At 35.8% G+C, this 17,482-nt stretch overlaps 1 protein-coding gene across 1 annotated transcript in view; it reads right to left on the bottom strand.

Moving 5' to 3' along the window:
* LRRC7 (leucine rich repeat containing 7) overlaps nucleotides 1–17,482 on the bottom strand; it is a 414,541-nt gene that overhangs the window by 316,744 nt on the left and 80,315 nt on the right. The window contains 1 exon segment of the mRNA XM_006191023.3: nucleotides 111–208. Coding sequence (XP_006191085.3) covers nucleotides 111–208 — 98 coding nt within the window.

The raw sequence follows: 17,482 nt of genomic DNA, 5'->3' as shown, positions 1-17,482 counted from the left end.
TTTAGTACCTCTATTATTTGACTTATCAGTTAAAGATTAACCCTTTAGTTTTTCCATACTACTCACCAAAGTCTATCTACAACATAGTTAATCCTATTAAACATACTTACACTCCTCCTCAGGCCTCTTCCGAAGTGCTGCACGAACTTCTTTGCAGGGACTTCTCTGATATTGCGGGGGATTCCTTCCCCTTATTAGGTTCTCCATCCTACAGGAGGGAATTAAAAGAGGATTTTAATACCAAAATCTTGATAAATTTTGACAAGTTAAAGAGTATAAATCAAGAGTCAACAACTCAAGTACCTACAGAGGCTTGGTAGACCACACCATTAAGAATATCTAGCAAGGAGTAAGACAGTAGGGAGTGGCAGGGTCTGTGGTCAATTGGAGAATGCTTGACTTTTCCAAGGCATTTCAATTTTAAAAATATAAAACACATGTGAGTGAAACTCATATGCATGTTCTTCAATTAGAGGCAGTTATGGATTGAATATTTGTGTTCCCACCTCCCTCCTACTTTCTAATTCATAGGTTGAAACCCTAGCCCCCAAAGTAATGTGTTTGGATGTGGAACCCTTGGGAGGTAACTTGGTTTAGTTGAGGTCATGAGGTTGGGGCTCACATGATGAGATTAGTGTTTTTATAAGATGAGGAAGAGAGACCAGGGCTCACTCTTTCTCTGCTATGTGAGTACACAGTGAGAAAGTGGTCATCTACAAACCAGGAAGAGGTCTCTCACTAGAAACTGAATCTGCTGGTGCCTTGATCTTAGACTTCCCAGCCTCCAGAACTGTGAGAAATGAATGCCTACTGTTTAGACAGTCTGTGGTATTTTGTTACAGCAGCTGACTAAGTTAGAGACCTATTGACTAAAGAATGATCACATGTAAAGCAAACAAATTTATTAAAAACCAGGTTATCTTTTAGAAAGAAAAAAACATCTTTCACCAACATTCTGAATATTAGTTTTCAGGATTTGAACTGTAGCTTTCCTTCTGTGTGAATAATTAATTGGGAGGGGTTTTCTAATTCTAAAAATTGTGGAAAATATAGTTAATATGTGTGGGTTTTTTAAATTCAAGTATAGTTGATTTACAATGTAGTGTTAGTTTCAGGTGTACAGCAAATTGATTCAGTTATACATATATATACATATGGATCTGAAAAAAGATTCATACACACACACATATATATATATATATACTTTTTTCAGATTCTTTTCCATTATAGGTTATTATAAGATATTGAATATAGTTCCCTTGCTATACAATAGGTTCTTGTTGTTATCTATTTTATATATAATAATGTGTATATGTTAATCCCAAACTCCTAATTTATCCCCCCCCCCACCCTTTTCCCCTTTTGGTAACCACAGTTTGTTTTCTATGTCTATGAGTCTATTTCTGCTTTGGGAATAAATTTATTTGCATCATTTTTTAAAGGAAAATGTGGTCAATATAAAGTATACTTCTCAGTTATTATTCCAAGGATGATAACCAGAAAATAATGATAAGTGGGCCAAATGCAAATTGGGTTGGCATATTTAAAGCATAAACTCTATGGTCAGTATTTTCTGGTTTTAGAAAACCCAAGAATTTTGCACCAACAATGCACACTGTTTATTTTGAAAGTATTAAACAGCTATTGTGTGTTCAGGATTTGAAAATTCAGAACAAAACAACTGACATTTATCATTTTGAAAATATAAACATAGCTTCTTAACATCTAAATAATTATTCCAATGGGATACCACTGGTTTTAATAATTGTGCTGGCTGATAACATACACTGAAAACAGTATTGTCGTTATGGGTTATGGTGGTGGAAGGTCTCCTCGGGTTAGTGGTACAGAGGGTTGTGTTTCTAATGTCTAGGAAGGAAACTGGGGAAGGATAATCCAATAAAAGCAATATGTAAAATGGTGTGAAATATGAGACAAATAACCTTTTGTACTGGAATAGTAACACAACACTATTCCTATGAGAAGCTACCCCTGGTTCTTAAAAACATAAATATACTTCCTGAAATCAATCCATTCATAGGTAGGGACAGCTTTATGTGTTTGTGTGAGCTGTGTGTGTGTGTGTGTGTGTGTGTGCACTCATATGTCCATGTCTGTGTATATAAAGTACAAGAAAATATTCCTTAATGTGTGATAACTTGAAACTTACTTTCACTTGAAGCTTATTTCAAGTAAGAAAGAGTTATTTCTCTCGAGGTTATGATAATACGATGACAGGAAATCAAGTGAAAACCTGAAGAGTTTAAGACATAATCTGCTTTAATACCATATATGGGGAAAAAATTAAGCTTCCAGGACTGCCCTGCAGTTTCACTATGAGGATTAGCTATGTAAATTATATAAAATGTTCAGTTTGTGACTCTTGAATTAATTGAATGCACAATTTTGATTACATGTTTCAGCAAGTGCATGAATTTCCATGATGATATAATAACAATTTAAGTGAACTTATAATTAATCACTAGTGTTTACAAGCTCAAGATAGTAAAATACAACATACCCTGCAAATGCCAATATCTACCTAAAATTGTGATGTTATTTTGAACACCAGTTTTAGCCATCATGATTATACTGATAAGGACTAACAACTTACCCTGGCTGGAAATCTATGTAAACCAGTCTTTTGGATAGGCTATTAACTTTTATATATCTGACTATCAAATATGTGAAAACAAAAGTGGTCTAGTTTATTTCCATGTAAATATGTTTGAGGGATTGTCAGAAAAACTGAATTACAAGTTAGAAAGTACTGCCAAGGCTCCAAGAGAGCTTTCACTTACATGGGTGCCATTGGCATCAAAGATTCCCTAGGTCACACCCCAAGAATCATGGGGCCAAAGGTTTCATTCTCAGAATGTTCACAAGCAGAGATGCAAAAGATCATGTAATGTTAGCAATGCAGCATGGTTCAAATGTGATGAGCCTAGATTCTGGAATCTGGCTGCCTGGACTCAACTCCCATTCTGTCTCTTTAAAGGATGATTTTAAAGATACTTACCTATTTTATACCTTAATTTTCTCATCAGTATATGCGGACAACATTCTCTATCTCACATCATTGTTGTGAGGATTAAATATGTTAATTCTGTACATGTAGGCTTTGTATTGTGTCTGTCACAATGCAAGAGCTCAGCAAAGGTAGTTACTATAAGCAAAATTACCCCAAATAAAAATAAAATCATATACTAAAGTTTTAAATGTCCAGTATGCCAGAAAAAATATGAAAACTAAGCTTTTGTCTAATAAAGAAGACGAACAGATGACACTATTGAGAAAAAAAATTCTGTCTAAACAAATGTTGTAGTTAGAAAAACACAAAATGTCCATGCACATGAGTTGCCAATTTTCAAAATAGGAGAACTTAATAAAATATACTTCATTTGACTCAGTAAAATTTAAGGGATTACTATAATGTTATCTTCCAAGGACACTAAAATGGATAAAAGTGAGTTGTTATCCTGATGAATCAAGTAAAGTGCTAAATAATTTTCTCTTAGTGAATTTAAAAAATATCTCAAAATTATATAATACCCTTTAACCTTAACAAGAACAATAAGTATATCTTATAATATAGTACCATTTATCATTTATTCCATTTAATCCTTACAACAACCTTACTAGTAGCCTTACAACATTCCTTACTACAACCTTCTGAAAGGACATTTTGAAGATGAGAAAGCTAAGGCTCAGAAATGTTCAGTGACCCGATCATGGCCAGACAGGAGGTGAGAGGCTCAACTGAGACTTAATCAAGCTTCTCTGATTTTTTATCTTTTTTTTCAGTTGTTTCCTAATCCATCATTTCCACAAGTCTATGATTATTTACAGATAATTTCAGTAGGAGACGGAATACTTGAGATTCTACCATTGTGCATATTTAATTTTGATGGAATTCTTATTAAACATACTATTAATATTTACATGTAATATATACAATTTATACACAAGTATATATTATATATGAATATTAATAATATGTTTAGTAAATATATAAATACAATACTACATCTGTAAAAATGTTGATCTGCTAATTACATGTTGATTTTTGATTATTTATTCATTAAAGTATTTGTTTCTATCAGTGATATTTTAAGTTTTTGAGAACCACCAAACAGATAGCTTGGGGCCAAGGAAATTCACTATAAACCACATATACAACACACTAGTAGATGAAAGAAAAAATTAAAACAGTATTAAAATTCCTTTTGTTCTTTGGAATACTAATTGTTATATCTACTGGAAAATACACTCTGAATCAAATTAAAATTTTACAGAGCAATGTTCGTATCCAAACTATTACATAACTGTAAGACTTCCATCTTCTTGAAATTATGCTTCTGGCTGCTTCAACTCTTCCACCAGGGTCATCTACGATCTACAGTTTGCACTAAATGGTCAGACAAAATGACCAATAATGAAGCCTTGGAGCACAGCCAGGACACAGCACAGCAGCCATTCTAGCTACTCTCAAGCTTGGCATGCCACCAGCAGGAGTATGTTAACAGTTCCAGCAAGGAGAGATTAAATGTGATGACCACAGGCAAGACAGATGCTCTAACAACTCATTGAAGAGCTCTGAAGAGTGGAACCTATATGTCAACTGCTGGGAAGAAACAGGGGCAGCCCAATTAATAGCAAACAGTATGAATAAACAATCAGACGGTATGAGCAACAGTGTCTACAACTCCCTTGGTGGTGTCTCCCAAACTTAGGTCACAAAATCATCTGGGGACCTTTAAGCAAATATAGATTCTCCCATTCTAGTAATAATGATTTTCATTCAATAGGCTGAGGTCAGGTCCAGATATATATACTTTTTAACATTGATCAAGTGCTTCTAACATAGCCTTACACTGGTCTCAGTACTGGAATTTGGGAACCCCTGTAAACAAAATTATACACACATGAAGAAGTCGAAAAAGGAAGTTTAGTGAATTCATTCCAGGAGATAAAGTCACCTGCTGGTACAGAGGCGAAGTGAAGGCCTGGTGAGGAGACCGCAGTTAGGATAAGTACTATCAAAAATGAAAAGCGTAGCCAGAGTGACACAGTCCAAGACTTGCCAAGTTGTCTGGAGGTCAACCAGACAAACCTGGCAGCTGACCATTTACAATACAGATACTTTCAATAGTGAAATGATTTTCCCTAACAAGGTTTGGCAGACTCAGTTGGGTCAGGGAACATATTTGGATTGATCTAGAATTGTAGATTGGATTAGGGGTACAGCTAGTAAATAAAGAGACGGTAGCATGGATGAATATACGCTTGAAATGAATTTACACAGAATGAAAGCAGAAGAAGGAGAATGACTGAGCCATTGGAGGACAATTGAGCTGGATTAGGAAAATAGAGGGATTAGGTATGGGTATTTCTAAAATACCTATTATGTGCCAGGTGCTAGATTAAGTTCTTTATACATACATTATGGCATTAATTTGTCCGTGCCTAATCTGAGGATCAGAGATGTTAAATAAATTGCTTAGGATCACACAGTGAGTAAGTGCAAAAAATCAGAATTTAAATCCAGATTTGATTGCAGAGCCCATGCTGTTAACTACTACATAGACGGAGTGATAGAAATTTCTTCAGTGATGTAAATGCACAATATCTGTGCTGTCCGACACAGTAATTGAGCTCTTGAAATATTGCTAGTGTGACTAAGGAAATGAATTTGTCATTTTTAAAACTGGATTGAATTTTAATTTATTGAAATTTAAATTTTAGTAGCAACATATGACTACTGTATTAGACAGCACAGCATCTAGAAACCCCTGTGTATTTAGCACATGACTGGTGAAAATTCAATTCTCCACTGAAGACCTCTAAATTAAAGTCAACATGAGCAGTGGAGTAAAGTTTTGGAAAGGTGTTCTGTGTCAGGATCTTTTGGAGACAAATGAACAACTTCACTGCTTGCTGTAGAGCTGGCTCACAATAATCTCCGAGGAGCTCCCTTGCAAAAAAAACACACTTTTCATGCAACTGTGGTTTTCAAGTAAGATGCTCTCCTCCTTGCACATCTAAGTGCCTTGAATTACACTTGAAGCCTCTTCCTATTTCACAGCCATCTCACATGCTGCTTCCTTTGCCTCAAATGATCCTACTTCTACTCTATCTTAATCACCCTTAATCATTCTTCACTATAATATCACTTTTTAAAAGAGTTTTCTTTGACCCTTTAACCTAATTAGATCCCCAAATATGGTTCCAGTCTGCAGCCTAGAATTTTCTATCATAGCACTTATCACAAATTGCAATTGCATATTAGCCTTCTGGAATTTCTGTTTGATGTTTGTCTTTCTCCTGAAAACTGTAAGCTCCACGAAGGCAGGGACGATGGCATTTTTATTCTCCACTCTATTGGAAGAATTTAGAACAGCGTTTGGCATTCATGAACTACGTGTTGCTTGAATGAATGAATGAATCTATCTCTCCTAATCTTGCCATAAGGGAAATATATATGATCCTAGGATCACTCTGTGTGATCCAGGTTGTTGGGCTAGGGAGTGGCCTCCCAAATACTGAGGCCACTGTCCATGTGCTTCCCTTCAGTGGTTCGCTGGCACCTCTAACCTCTCCCTAGTAGGCCATCACCTTGCACTCGACAACAGCCTCTCACCACCCGACCCTGCACCAGGTGCCAACCAAGCATGACCAGACATCAGAGAGCAGGTAAACCACTCTAGGTTCCCTTCGCTGCAGGACCTAGGAGACGAAACAGGGAGGAGAAGAGGAGATAAAACATCAGGGAGCTGCTCTCAGAGTGATGCACCCTGTGGGGACTTTCTCCAGCAAAACCAGGGGAATTCCCAGTGCCCCCAAAAGTAGATTATGGGGGATTATGATTAAGGAAAAGAGATTTCTAACATGACATCAAAAAGTCGATTAAAAGGCAAATTTAATTTGTTTTGCTTACAAAATACCAAAAATATGAAGGCTATTTATTCTCCTCTCACTGAGCTTCTTACTATATTTGCTGCTTTGTGAGCACAACTCAGATTGGAAATATGTGGTGCTTAATGGGTCTATTTGATAAATAGACAATTTAGATAAGCCTCTAAATGAAGTTCAGCGCACAAGCGATGAACTGAGTATTTGCAAACTCCTTTGCTTTGTGCTCTGCAGGCTCACTAAGATTCTTTAGGGAATTTTTAAAACTGAGTTAAGTAGATAAAAAATAAATTACAAAGGGTAAATGTCCTTGACTTATTAGTTTCTAGGAAAGAAAATTTTCAGTTATGCTTTTATAATTATCTTTAGTTTAATAATCTAAACTTGCAGATATTTTTCAAAACATCACACAGGCATTTCATTGAGTGTTTAACTTGATTATAAGCCGAACTGGACACAATAAGCTATATTCCTATAAATAAACACAATCCTTTATATTTAGAATGACAATCCATGTGAGTAGAAAGCTTAGTAAGATATATAGTAACATACAGTAGCACTTGTTGCCTTCAAATTCAACACTGAATGTATAAGGAGCATTTCTGTTAAAGTACAAAGCGATACAATATTGACTGCAATCTGAAAATTCACCCTTCTAGTTCTATAGTAAAGAAGGTGCTACCTTTCAATTGGTCAGAGTCCAAAGATTAAAATGTCTACCATGTGACAAAAGTCAAACATCTTTTTCTTTCCATATCTACTCCATCTTTCATGGTGTCCCTTAGCACAGTGCCTAGACTATGGTAAACACTCCATAAAGATTTAACAAATGACCTGTTGAATAGATGAAAGAAGCCTTCTCTTTCCTGGCAGAAACATTTGGAAGATTCTTCTTTTCCATTTCAATTTTTATTCACCCTTGAAGACCTATTTTTAACTTCCAAATCCACTCAGAAACAAATCCTACCACTTCAAAAATACTCAGTGCTTGCCCGCTAAACCTTCCGTATTATATCTCTTCAATGTTTGGAAGAGTAACCAGTGACTTTCCAGCTAATATTATTCTTCATTTCAATGTTTGTGCCCTTTACTTATATAGATTCTAAACTATTTGAGGGCTTTGGCATAGCACACTACAGTTGTCAAAATGCTTTCGCAAAATTTATTTCATTTTTTGGACAATTCTGAAGCGGGAATCAGTACATCACTATTTATAGGTGAGAGAACTGGAAGGCTGAGCAATTAAGTGACATATGCACGTAACACGGGGGTGCCAATGGGAGGAACTCTGGTCCTTCAACTCCCAAACTGCAGTCTTTCATTTCATAATGCCACTATGCATAGAAAACATTGTCAGTCTTTTCTTTATTCTAGTGTCTACTGTCTCATAAAGTAGTTTTCTTATTGAGTCTTAGACATTTAATAAATCTTAAAATTGGAATACTTATCAGTTATTGTCACTTGGACTTATGCTTCTGTAGGTCTAAAAACTAAAGAGAAATAATCCATGGCAAATTAAAATAAATAAAAACAATAAGAATTTAAAAAATTAAAGGGTGCTTAAGCTTGCATACGGAAAAAGGAAGAATAAGACTGCTATATTATTTTTGGAAATAACGATTAGTAGTCTGTTCTGCCTGAGAGGGAGAAGAATAAGGCGGCAGCATGCTGTGACCATCATCCTCACAAAGATATAAAGTCAAGTGACACACCCACCCCCACCCCAGAGCTTCAGAATCCTTCTTTGGCTTTGAATTGAAGAAAAACAAGGAAAGAGTGGAAGAAGCAGTAGAAAGTGTTCTTGCTTTTATCACTGAGATACTGTGTTTTTTGGTTTTTTTTTTTTTTCAAATGGAGAGCTGAGTTTGAATTCAGCACAAACCCGAAACCAAACTGGAACCAAACTAGAACTATACATGCATATTAAGCATACGATAGCCATTAAAAAGTCTCAAGGGTTCATAAAAAGATCGAAGTGGCCTGCAAATGAGAAGTGCAAAAATAATCAATACTCAGTTACCTCACTCAAATATGTTGAGTTGATATTTAATAAGGACAAACTGAGTGAAGTTAAACAGCAAGATTATTGTGAAAAAAAATCACGTCTTAACTACACGTAAATTGCTTAGAAAGAAAGTGAAATGCCGAACAGAACAGAAAGACAGATAAAGCACTGTCCAGTCAGAGAAGAGCCAGATGCCTGATTTTTAAGGCCAGGGTTGATTTACCAAACACACAAAGATCACCAGAAGTTTCAGAGGAGAAACTTGTTTTTACATTTCCATGTCACACATTTAGGGGATGACAAATACCTCAGTTTTATTGTTTTCACCTCTTTTCAAAGAGATAGAATTCAAAATAGATGGGTATCAGTATGGACTTCTTTAAAATGTAGGTTCTACCTTTCCTAAGCAGCAAATGAGAACCGTAATGTGAATCATATATAATACACTCTACAGAGCCTGTAGCAAACAATTGTTTCATGAAAAAATCTATGAAATTAATGAGAAGAGCATGTGTAGCTATGAGGAAAAAAGTCAACTTTCTCATAAATTCAAGAAGCACACTATTCACAAAATTCTAACTTTAAATTGGCTTATTTTCCTTCTATTAAAAAATGTTTTTTACCCACACACAAAGTAATATTGCATCAGAAGTCTGTTATCTTTATAAAAGTATTTTAGTAACAAATTTGATTGGTCCCTTAGTGAAGCTCCTTACATAAATAATTGAGTTAAATGCAAGATTTAGGAATATGCTCATTGCCAAAATCACACACACACACACACACACACACACACACACACTTAAATTCACTAAACTCAGACTTACTCAGAAAGTAAATCCCTTAAAGCAACATAAATTAAGTGGATGAATTAATGAAACATTTGCCTACGAAAATGAATGACATTCACAAGATGAAAAAAATGTAAAGAAGGCATAATAAGAAACAAATCAATAAATCCAAAATATCCAAAAGATGTTTATTTTACTCTTAAGAGCAAAAACAGAGCTGGCAATGTAGAATAAATATATGAATTAAAGAATGATGAGAATTCTTGAAAAGGTCTTAATATTGAATCAACATACTTATGCAAAGATAAAATTGATACTAAAAATACAGAAAAAAACGCTAGGTGCTTTTAATAAGATTATTACTGTTAGGTAGTTAGATAAGTGGAGGCACCAGGCAGATAGGTGGAGGAGGGGGAGGATGGTCCTGAAGATGGCATTATGCCCGCCTCCAGCATAAAGGACTTTTATTTCTTCTGAATGAGTGCCAGCAAGAAACCGGTTAGAACCCGACAGCCACGACTGCTCGGTAGTGAGAAGGACTTGACTGGACAGAACCCAGTGCTCACTGTGGTACAATTAGCATTGCAGTTTAGTGCCTGCTGCCCCAGTGGGTTATTCTGTGTACACCATGGGTAAGGACATGCGCAAAGAAAACAAACATGACTGGGTTTTCCAGGGGCAAGAGCCGTCAATCAATCAAAGACCATCTCTAAGGGAGGGTGTAAGAGAAACAAGGACCACTGCTCTTCCTCCCTTGGATCAGCCCGCCTCCCGCTCTTGGAGGCGTACTTTCCTTTTCCTAGATAAATCCTTCAAATCCTGCACTACACAGCGCACTCCATCTCCTGTCTGTAATCTTGTCTTTCGGGTAAGACAAGGACTGGGGTCTTTTCCTTTTTGGGGGGTAACATTACCACTCAGGTTATAATAATATTACCAAAAACTATACCTGAACTATTCATCATCTTTAAATTTAAGAGCATATGTAAACTATTTCTTTAAAAATTTGTATTTTGAATAAGATAAAATACAGAAATACAATATAATTATCTGTCATCTAGAAATGAATGCAGTTTAATACATACTTATAAGCCCAGTTTGATTCCTTTTCTCCATTCGCTCTTTCTTTCCCCCCACATACTTTGACTTTAAAGGCAGAGGAAAACACCTGTGTCAACATTTGAGTCTCATGAATTTCAGAAAACATTTCTGACATGAGAAGACTAATGCCACCAAAATATATATCATCTCTCCCCTGGAAAGTCGTCCATGATTTCACCTACCTCCCCAACTAGCCTGCACGTCTCTATCCTATGACACGGTCCTACACATGCATTTTGTCACCCAGCTTCCACTAAAAATCCTCGAGGGCAGATGTTGTATCATTTCTGAGGACCTAGCACAATTCATTAAACATAGTAGAAATTAAATATTCATTTTTAAATGACTGAATGAATGAGAGAGTGGTGGTGGAAATAAATATATGCCCTGTACAGGTCTAATGGGATCCATGGTTATACAACCTCTTCATATATATTATTCATTCCTCACAAAGAGCTTGTGGGCTTAGTATTTTATAGGTGAAGAAATTCAGACTTGCTTGACTAAGCTCAGAAGCAAAGCCAGACTTGTATCCAGATTTTTTGATTCCTGCTGGTCTTTGCATCTAAGCACAGTTACCTGAATGAAGGAACTACTCTGCTCATTTCTAGATGATGCCACTTTCTCTTGGAGCCTTCTCAAGTCTCAGAAAAGGGACTACTACCATATGTAGTAATTGTTTAGAAGCAGAAAAAAAAAATGTGTGTGGGAGGACTGTAATCATTTCATAAGAAAAGCATACCTTCTTTTCTCAAAGGGAAATGGGGATAGTTGGCAAATATAAAGAAGTATTATTTTCCAAATGTGCATATACTCTAGATGTACAATATAAGTGACATCGTAATCTTTATAATCCAGGGATGCGAAGGTCAAGTTCTTCCCTGGAGTTCAGCCTAATCTCCTTCTGCATCCTGTCCCTGAGGAGCCTCTCATCTGTATTTACAGCCCACAGGCCAACTGGCTCTCAGGCACTAGACTGTTCCCCCCAGTAAATTCCCCCAAAATGTCATTTATGTCACAGAGACACAGGAGATATTCAGCATTTTCTTTAGATAAATGAACTGTTATGATTAATCAAGTGAGTCCTGTTTGGTGGCTATCATCCTTGATAAGAAAAAAGAAAACTTCATAATCAGAATCATTTTTAAACCACAAATGGTTTTTAAACCACAAATGCTTTCAGTCACTTAGTATCTTACACCAAGATGAGAAAAATGTAACATGCTGTGTCTTTTAGTAAGGAAAGAAGAGTCAAGATGACTCATATATTTAGGAAGATAGTTTCTGGAAACAACCCAATTAAGTTTCTGTTTGAGACTGGGTACCCGAACAGTCTGAACTACTCAGATGGGCATCACATAATCGTGTGCTAATTCTAGGAGCATTAAAAAAATCTTTTGGCTTTATTCTAAAAATGTATGGGGCCACAAGAAAGGATCACATCCCATGGGGCGTAAGCAATTTCAGTTTATAACTCATCACCTGGCATGAGGTTCTCAGTTCCTTCCCTCTACATGGCCAGAAGGGCTTGCTTTTCTTTGTCTCCTTCTACTTATCTTCTAAAGACCTCTTCTGTGGTTAAGTAATTATCCATTAAAGGAATGTTAGTGCATACATTCCCGGCCTCTGTCCTACAACCCTTGTCTTCCCACGGTCTATTATCAATTCAGCAGCCAGGGAGTCTTTTAAAACCATGTCTTGTGATCGTGTCACTGCACTGAGCCCAGCATTCTGAGGACCTCATTTCTACTTAGAGCAAACACCAGGTCCTTACAACGACATACAAGGCTCTTTGTGTTCTGCTGCCTGCAGCCTCCCCTCCCATCCTTTCCTTCCCCCCGTCATCAGTCCATTCGAACATACACAGTATGCTCCTGCCTTATGCTTTACTCTGGCAGGGCCTTCTCTCTGGAACCTCTTCAATTCGATCAAGTCTTTGCTCAAAAGTTACTATTTCAACGATGTCTATCCTGACAACTAGATTTAATATTGCCATTTGCCCAGCTCTCCCAGTATCTCATTCCTGCACTAAGGCTCTTGATCCTCCTTGTCCTGTTCTACGTTTTTCTTTACCCTAGTGTTCCTCGGCTTCTAAGATAATCTTTTGATCTCTTTTGATCTACTTATTTGCAGAATTTATTGTTTATTGACTGTAAGAAGTCCACATGGGCTTTGAAAAGAATCCATATAATAAAAATGTTGCTGATTTTTGTTTCTGTTTGTCTATCAATTAGTGAGAGATGGGGGAATACCTTTCCCAGTATGATGATGAATTTGTTTCTTTCTCTTTATGCTTCTGTCATTTTTTGGTCTTATATAATTTAAGGCTGTATTATTGAGTACATGGAAGCTATGACATCCTGAAAAACTGACCCTTCTATCATTATGTAGTGATCTTAAGACCTAATAAGAGTGTTTGCCTTAAAATCTGTTTATCTGACAATAATATAGTTGCAAGGATAGCAATTGCCTGGGATATCATTTTCCATACTTTAGATTAAGCCTGTTTTGGTCCTCTATTTAAGATATGTCTCTCGGAAAGAAAACTGTATACTTTAAATCCAGCTTTTTAAAAATTCAGTTTGTAATCAGAACTTTATGTTTTTATTTATCCAGTTTGACTGATAATAATTTATATTTATTTCTGCAGTCTTCTTTTGTGCTTTCTATTTATACAGATTTTCTACTTTCATTTTCTTCCCTTCTTTTAAATCAAGTTTCTTTTTTCTGTTTTCATTCTGTTTTTGTCTCCTACTTTGGAAATCATTATTTCTATGTTTAGATATATCCATGTATTTAACATGTGTTTACTGTTCTTTATTGTATTTCAGACCTTCTACCTTTGATCAAAGACTTTCCTTCATCCTGAAGTTCATCTTTTAAAATTGTCTTTAAAGTGAGTCAGGAGATTTTTAAACCTCTCCACTGTTGTTCATTTGAATATGTCTACATTTTATACATCTTCTTGAGAGATAACTTTGCAAGATGAGGAATTAAATGTGGATACATACTGCTAGCTCACTGAAAGTGTTCTATCCATTTTATGGCCCCATTGTTGCTGTTGAGAAATCAGTTATGACTTCTTTGGGAGGTGATCTTTCTTTGCTGTCTAGCTGACTTTAAGATCTATTCATTGTCTTTGGTGATCTTCAGCTTTACTATGGTATTGTCTATTTGTGAATTTCTTTTTATATTGAGTTTGCTTTTTGATCTGAGATGCATTGTCTTTCTGAAAAAATATCATCCACATTATCTTTGAACATTTATTTACTTTTCCTCTTTTTTCTTCTTTTTATAGCTCTGTTTAATGTAAGGGAGGCCTTTGCACTCTATCCTCTCTTATACACTTATGCTAGGAATTCTCTCTTTGCCCCTCTAATTCTCTCTTCTCCACTCTGCTGTGTCCGGGCACACTAAGCTCTCTGTCTGGTGCCAACAAAGTCCCCTTGCCTCTGACATCCCAGTGTATTTGGTCAGCGAAAGGTACCAGCAGGATACTACATGTGGGAGGAGAGAGGTCATGATGTTTGTTTCCCCACCTGCATCCTCAGTGACTTGTAGGTCAGCATTAGCTGCATTCTTCTACTGGTTTGCAGTTCCTCTCCAATGACTCTTTGCTCCAGCTACAGTTATGGCTCTCTCCAGTTTCTTTCAACCTCCTTTTCCATGCTCCTTTCCACATAAAGTAAAAATGGCTCCCTGCTAGTCCCAGGATGCTTCATCAGACCTTGCTGGTTTCTTTCATTCTACATAAGCCATTTTTATAAAGACAACTGGTTATTTCTATAGCCTCCTATCATTTTCTTACATTTTCAATCCTTATTTCTTAGAGCACCTACATTTAAGAAAATCCCAGTACCTAAAGACTTTATGGTCTGACTCTCCTGGTGGTGGTTTCTGCTGACTGTGATTTATGGCTCCATGCTTCTTATGGTTTCTGGTTTCTTCATGTGTTTTGTGATTTCATATGATAAGCTCTTTTTTTCTTACAAATTGCATCTTCGAGGATTCTTTAAGGTCTTGATTGAAGCGTATTTACTCCAGAGAATATCTGACTTTTACTTCCTGACTGCTCAGCCATTTCCGGACACTAAAACAGAAGTTCAAGATTTCTAGAGTTTAGCAGATGCCCTTAGGACAAAATTCAGCTTCAGTTCTTACCCTCTTTCCAGGGTTTTCTCCTTGATTTAGCTTTTGCCCTCTTCCTTATTTTCTAGCCAGCTCAGCAATTCATTTAAAGAAATATAATTTCCATCTTATCCATATTTTTAAGTTGTTTTCATGGGAAGATACTTTCAGAGCATTTAGTAATAGAAGTTACATTAAAAAAAGAACAAATTCAATTGTCATGCTGATATATTTTGGAAAGGATAAAAACAAACTGATAGGAATTAGTTAAAATATTGCCACTGTTTTCAACATATGAGGAAACTGAGCCTTAGAAATGCTAAGTATGTAAGCTGCAGAATAAGAGGTAAGAAAGATAGGAATCAAATTTACATTTCTCTAATTCCAAAATTCTATGCGATAAGACCTCTGTTAACCCTGGCTTCTTTTTATTATATCAGAATAATATTGTTAAGAATGTATAAAATTACTTTAAGTTCAAGTAAGAGCCATTAAATGACTAAGTTACCAGTATAAAAGTGATGAGTTAAAAAAAAAAAAAACAGCTGCTCTAAGGTATACTAGAGAGAATCAATAAAATGTTATACAGATTTCAACCAATGAATTTCTATCATTTTCAATATTAATAAACCAAAGAGACTTATTTCACTTGGTAAAAATTGTCTGTGAAGAATGGAGGATAAATAAAGCCATGTGTACTTGGAGAAGAATTTGAAATAAATGGATAGCCTGAAAGATAACATGACAAAACTTGGTGATTTCATCAGAACTATTCTTAATTTAAAAATTTTAAATAGGAAAAAATTCATCTGCATGAGTCCTCAAGTCTCTTTTTGTTCACTTTCCTCATTTCCCATGCTTTCTCTGCTTTTATTCTACCTAGTTTCTTTGCAGATCTGAGTAAGTCAGTAACATCTTATGGGCTGGATTCATTCAATATTACCCTTTCCAATATTTACATGCAGAAGATACCAAGGCAAAAAAGAATACATATGCATTTTACTTACGTTGGTTTAAATACATAGCACCTGTGTGTAGGGGGCCCTTGGGAATCTTCTTAGCGCTTTTCAAATTGGACAGTACAGATAACCTTCTAATCTGGTTCCACATTCGGTTTTATTGTTATTCTGAAGTAACTCTACCTATAAAAAATATCTTGAAGCACTGAGGTTATCCTTTTACATAAAATCATCTATTTAAAAGACAGTGTACTAATATTCCAAAAATTGTTTTAAACAAATAGTTATAATGTTCTTGACTAGTAATTATACTTTAAAAATATTATTATACTTTTAGTCTCTCAGAATAATCATAGGGCAACATATTTCAGGAATATTTATCACTATTAGAAATGTACAAGTGCTGGTGAGAAATTAGGTCCATGTGAATACGGGTCAGTTACCAGGACCTCTTCACATACACATAGACTCACAATGCATGTTTCTAATTTTGCGTATCTACAATTGACTGTGGGTTTTTATGCTTTAATGAATCAGTATCATTTTGTTTCTAATTGAACATTTATGTCTTCTATTTTCCTTTCCTTTTCCCCCCTTTTCTTCCTTTTATTTTTTAATAACTGTAATGTAGTGAAGGATTATAGTAGTTATTCCTTGATGCTTTCCATTACTTGACACTAAAATGATGTATCTCTACTATCATTAACACCATAGACATTTATCAGCATTTAATCAATCTTTAGGATCTAAAGGCTCTGTTTAATGGAAACACCTGTTTGAAACTCTAATTTTTATATTGAGAGATATGTTACCAAACCTGGAGAAGCTCGTTAGGAAACTAAAGCCACAAGTGGATGACTTCATAATTTTTTAAAAATTAGCATTCTTTCCCATTTATCTATTACTAACATGTTACACAGCAACAATCCTTTTGATGTTTAAATTAAAAACTCAGGAACATGTTGGGAAGGGATACACTGTTCTACACATAGATCTTTAATTAGTCCTCTTGATATTTACTGCCTCTTTTTCTCTCTGTTCTGTTTTCTGGATTAGAGGTTCTCAAATTTTTCACTGTGGAAGACAATGTTTTTCACTAGGGAAATGGCAAAAATAAGCCATGTTTTGAGGTTTGCCTTTAAAGAGATGACTACGTTAAAATCCGGCTGTTAGGGTGAGCCTTTGTTGAGTCCAATCTGACTGGTGTCCTTATAAGAAGAGAAAATCTGGACACACAAAGAGATACCAGGAGCAGACACACAGACAAAAGACCATGTGAGGACATGGTGCAAAGGTGGTGGTCTGCAAGCAAAGTAGAAAAGGCTCAGAAGAAATCAAACCCACCGTTATCTTGATCTTGACCTTCTAGCCTCCAGGACTGTGAGAAAATAAATTTCTATTGTGTTAAGCCATCTAGTCTGTGGTATTTTGTTGCGGCAACCCTAGCAAAATAATACAGACCGTATGTCTATTAGATTTCTGTGCTAAAGGTAATTGATTATTTTATTAACTAAGGCTTTAGATCTGATTACTGCGAAATGAGGAACTATTTCCTGAGCTTGCCTCAACCACTCTGGTTTGAGATG

Source organism: Camelus ferus, chromosome 13, assembly GCF_009834535.1.
Source record: "Camelus ferus isolate YT-003-E chromosome 13, BCGSAC_Cfer_1.0, whole genome shotgun sequence".
Classification (NCBI taxonomy): domain Eukaryota; kingdom Metazoa; phylum Chordata; class Mammalia; order Artiodactyla; family Camelidae; genus Camelus; species Camelus ferus.
Note: the sequence above shows the minus strand (reverse complement) of the source record. Positions and strands in the feature narration are given on the sequence as shown.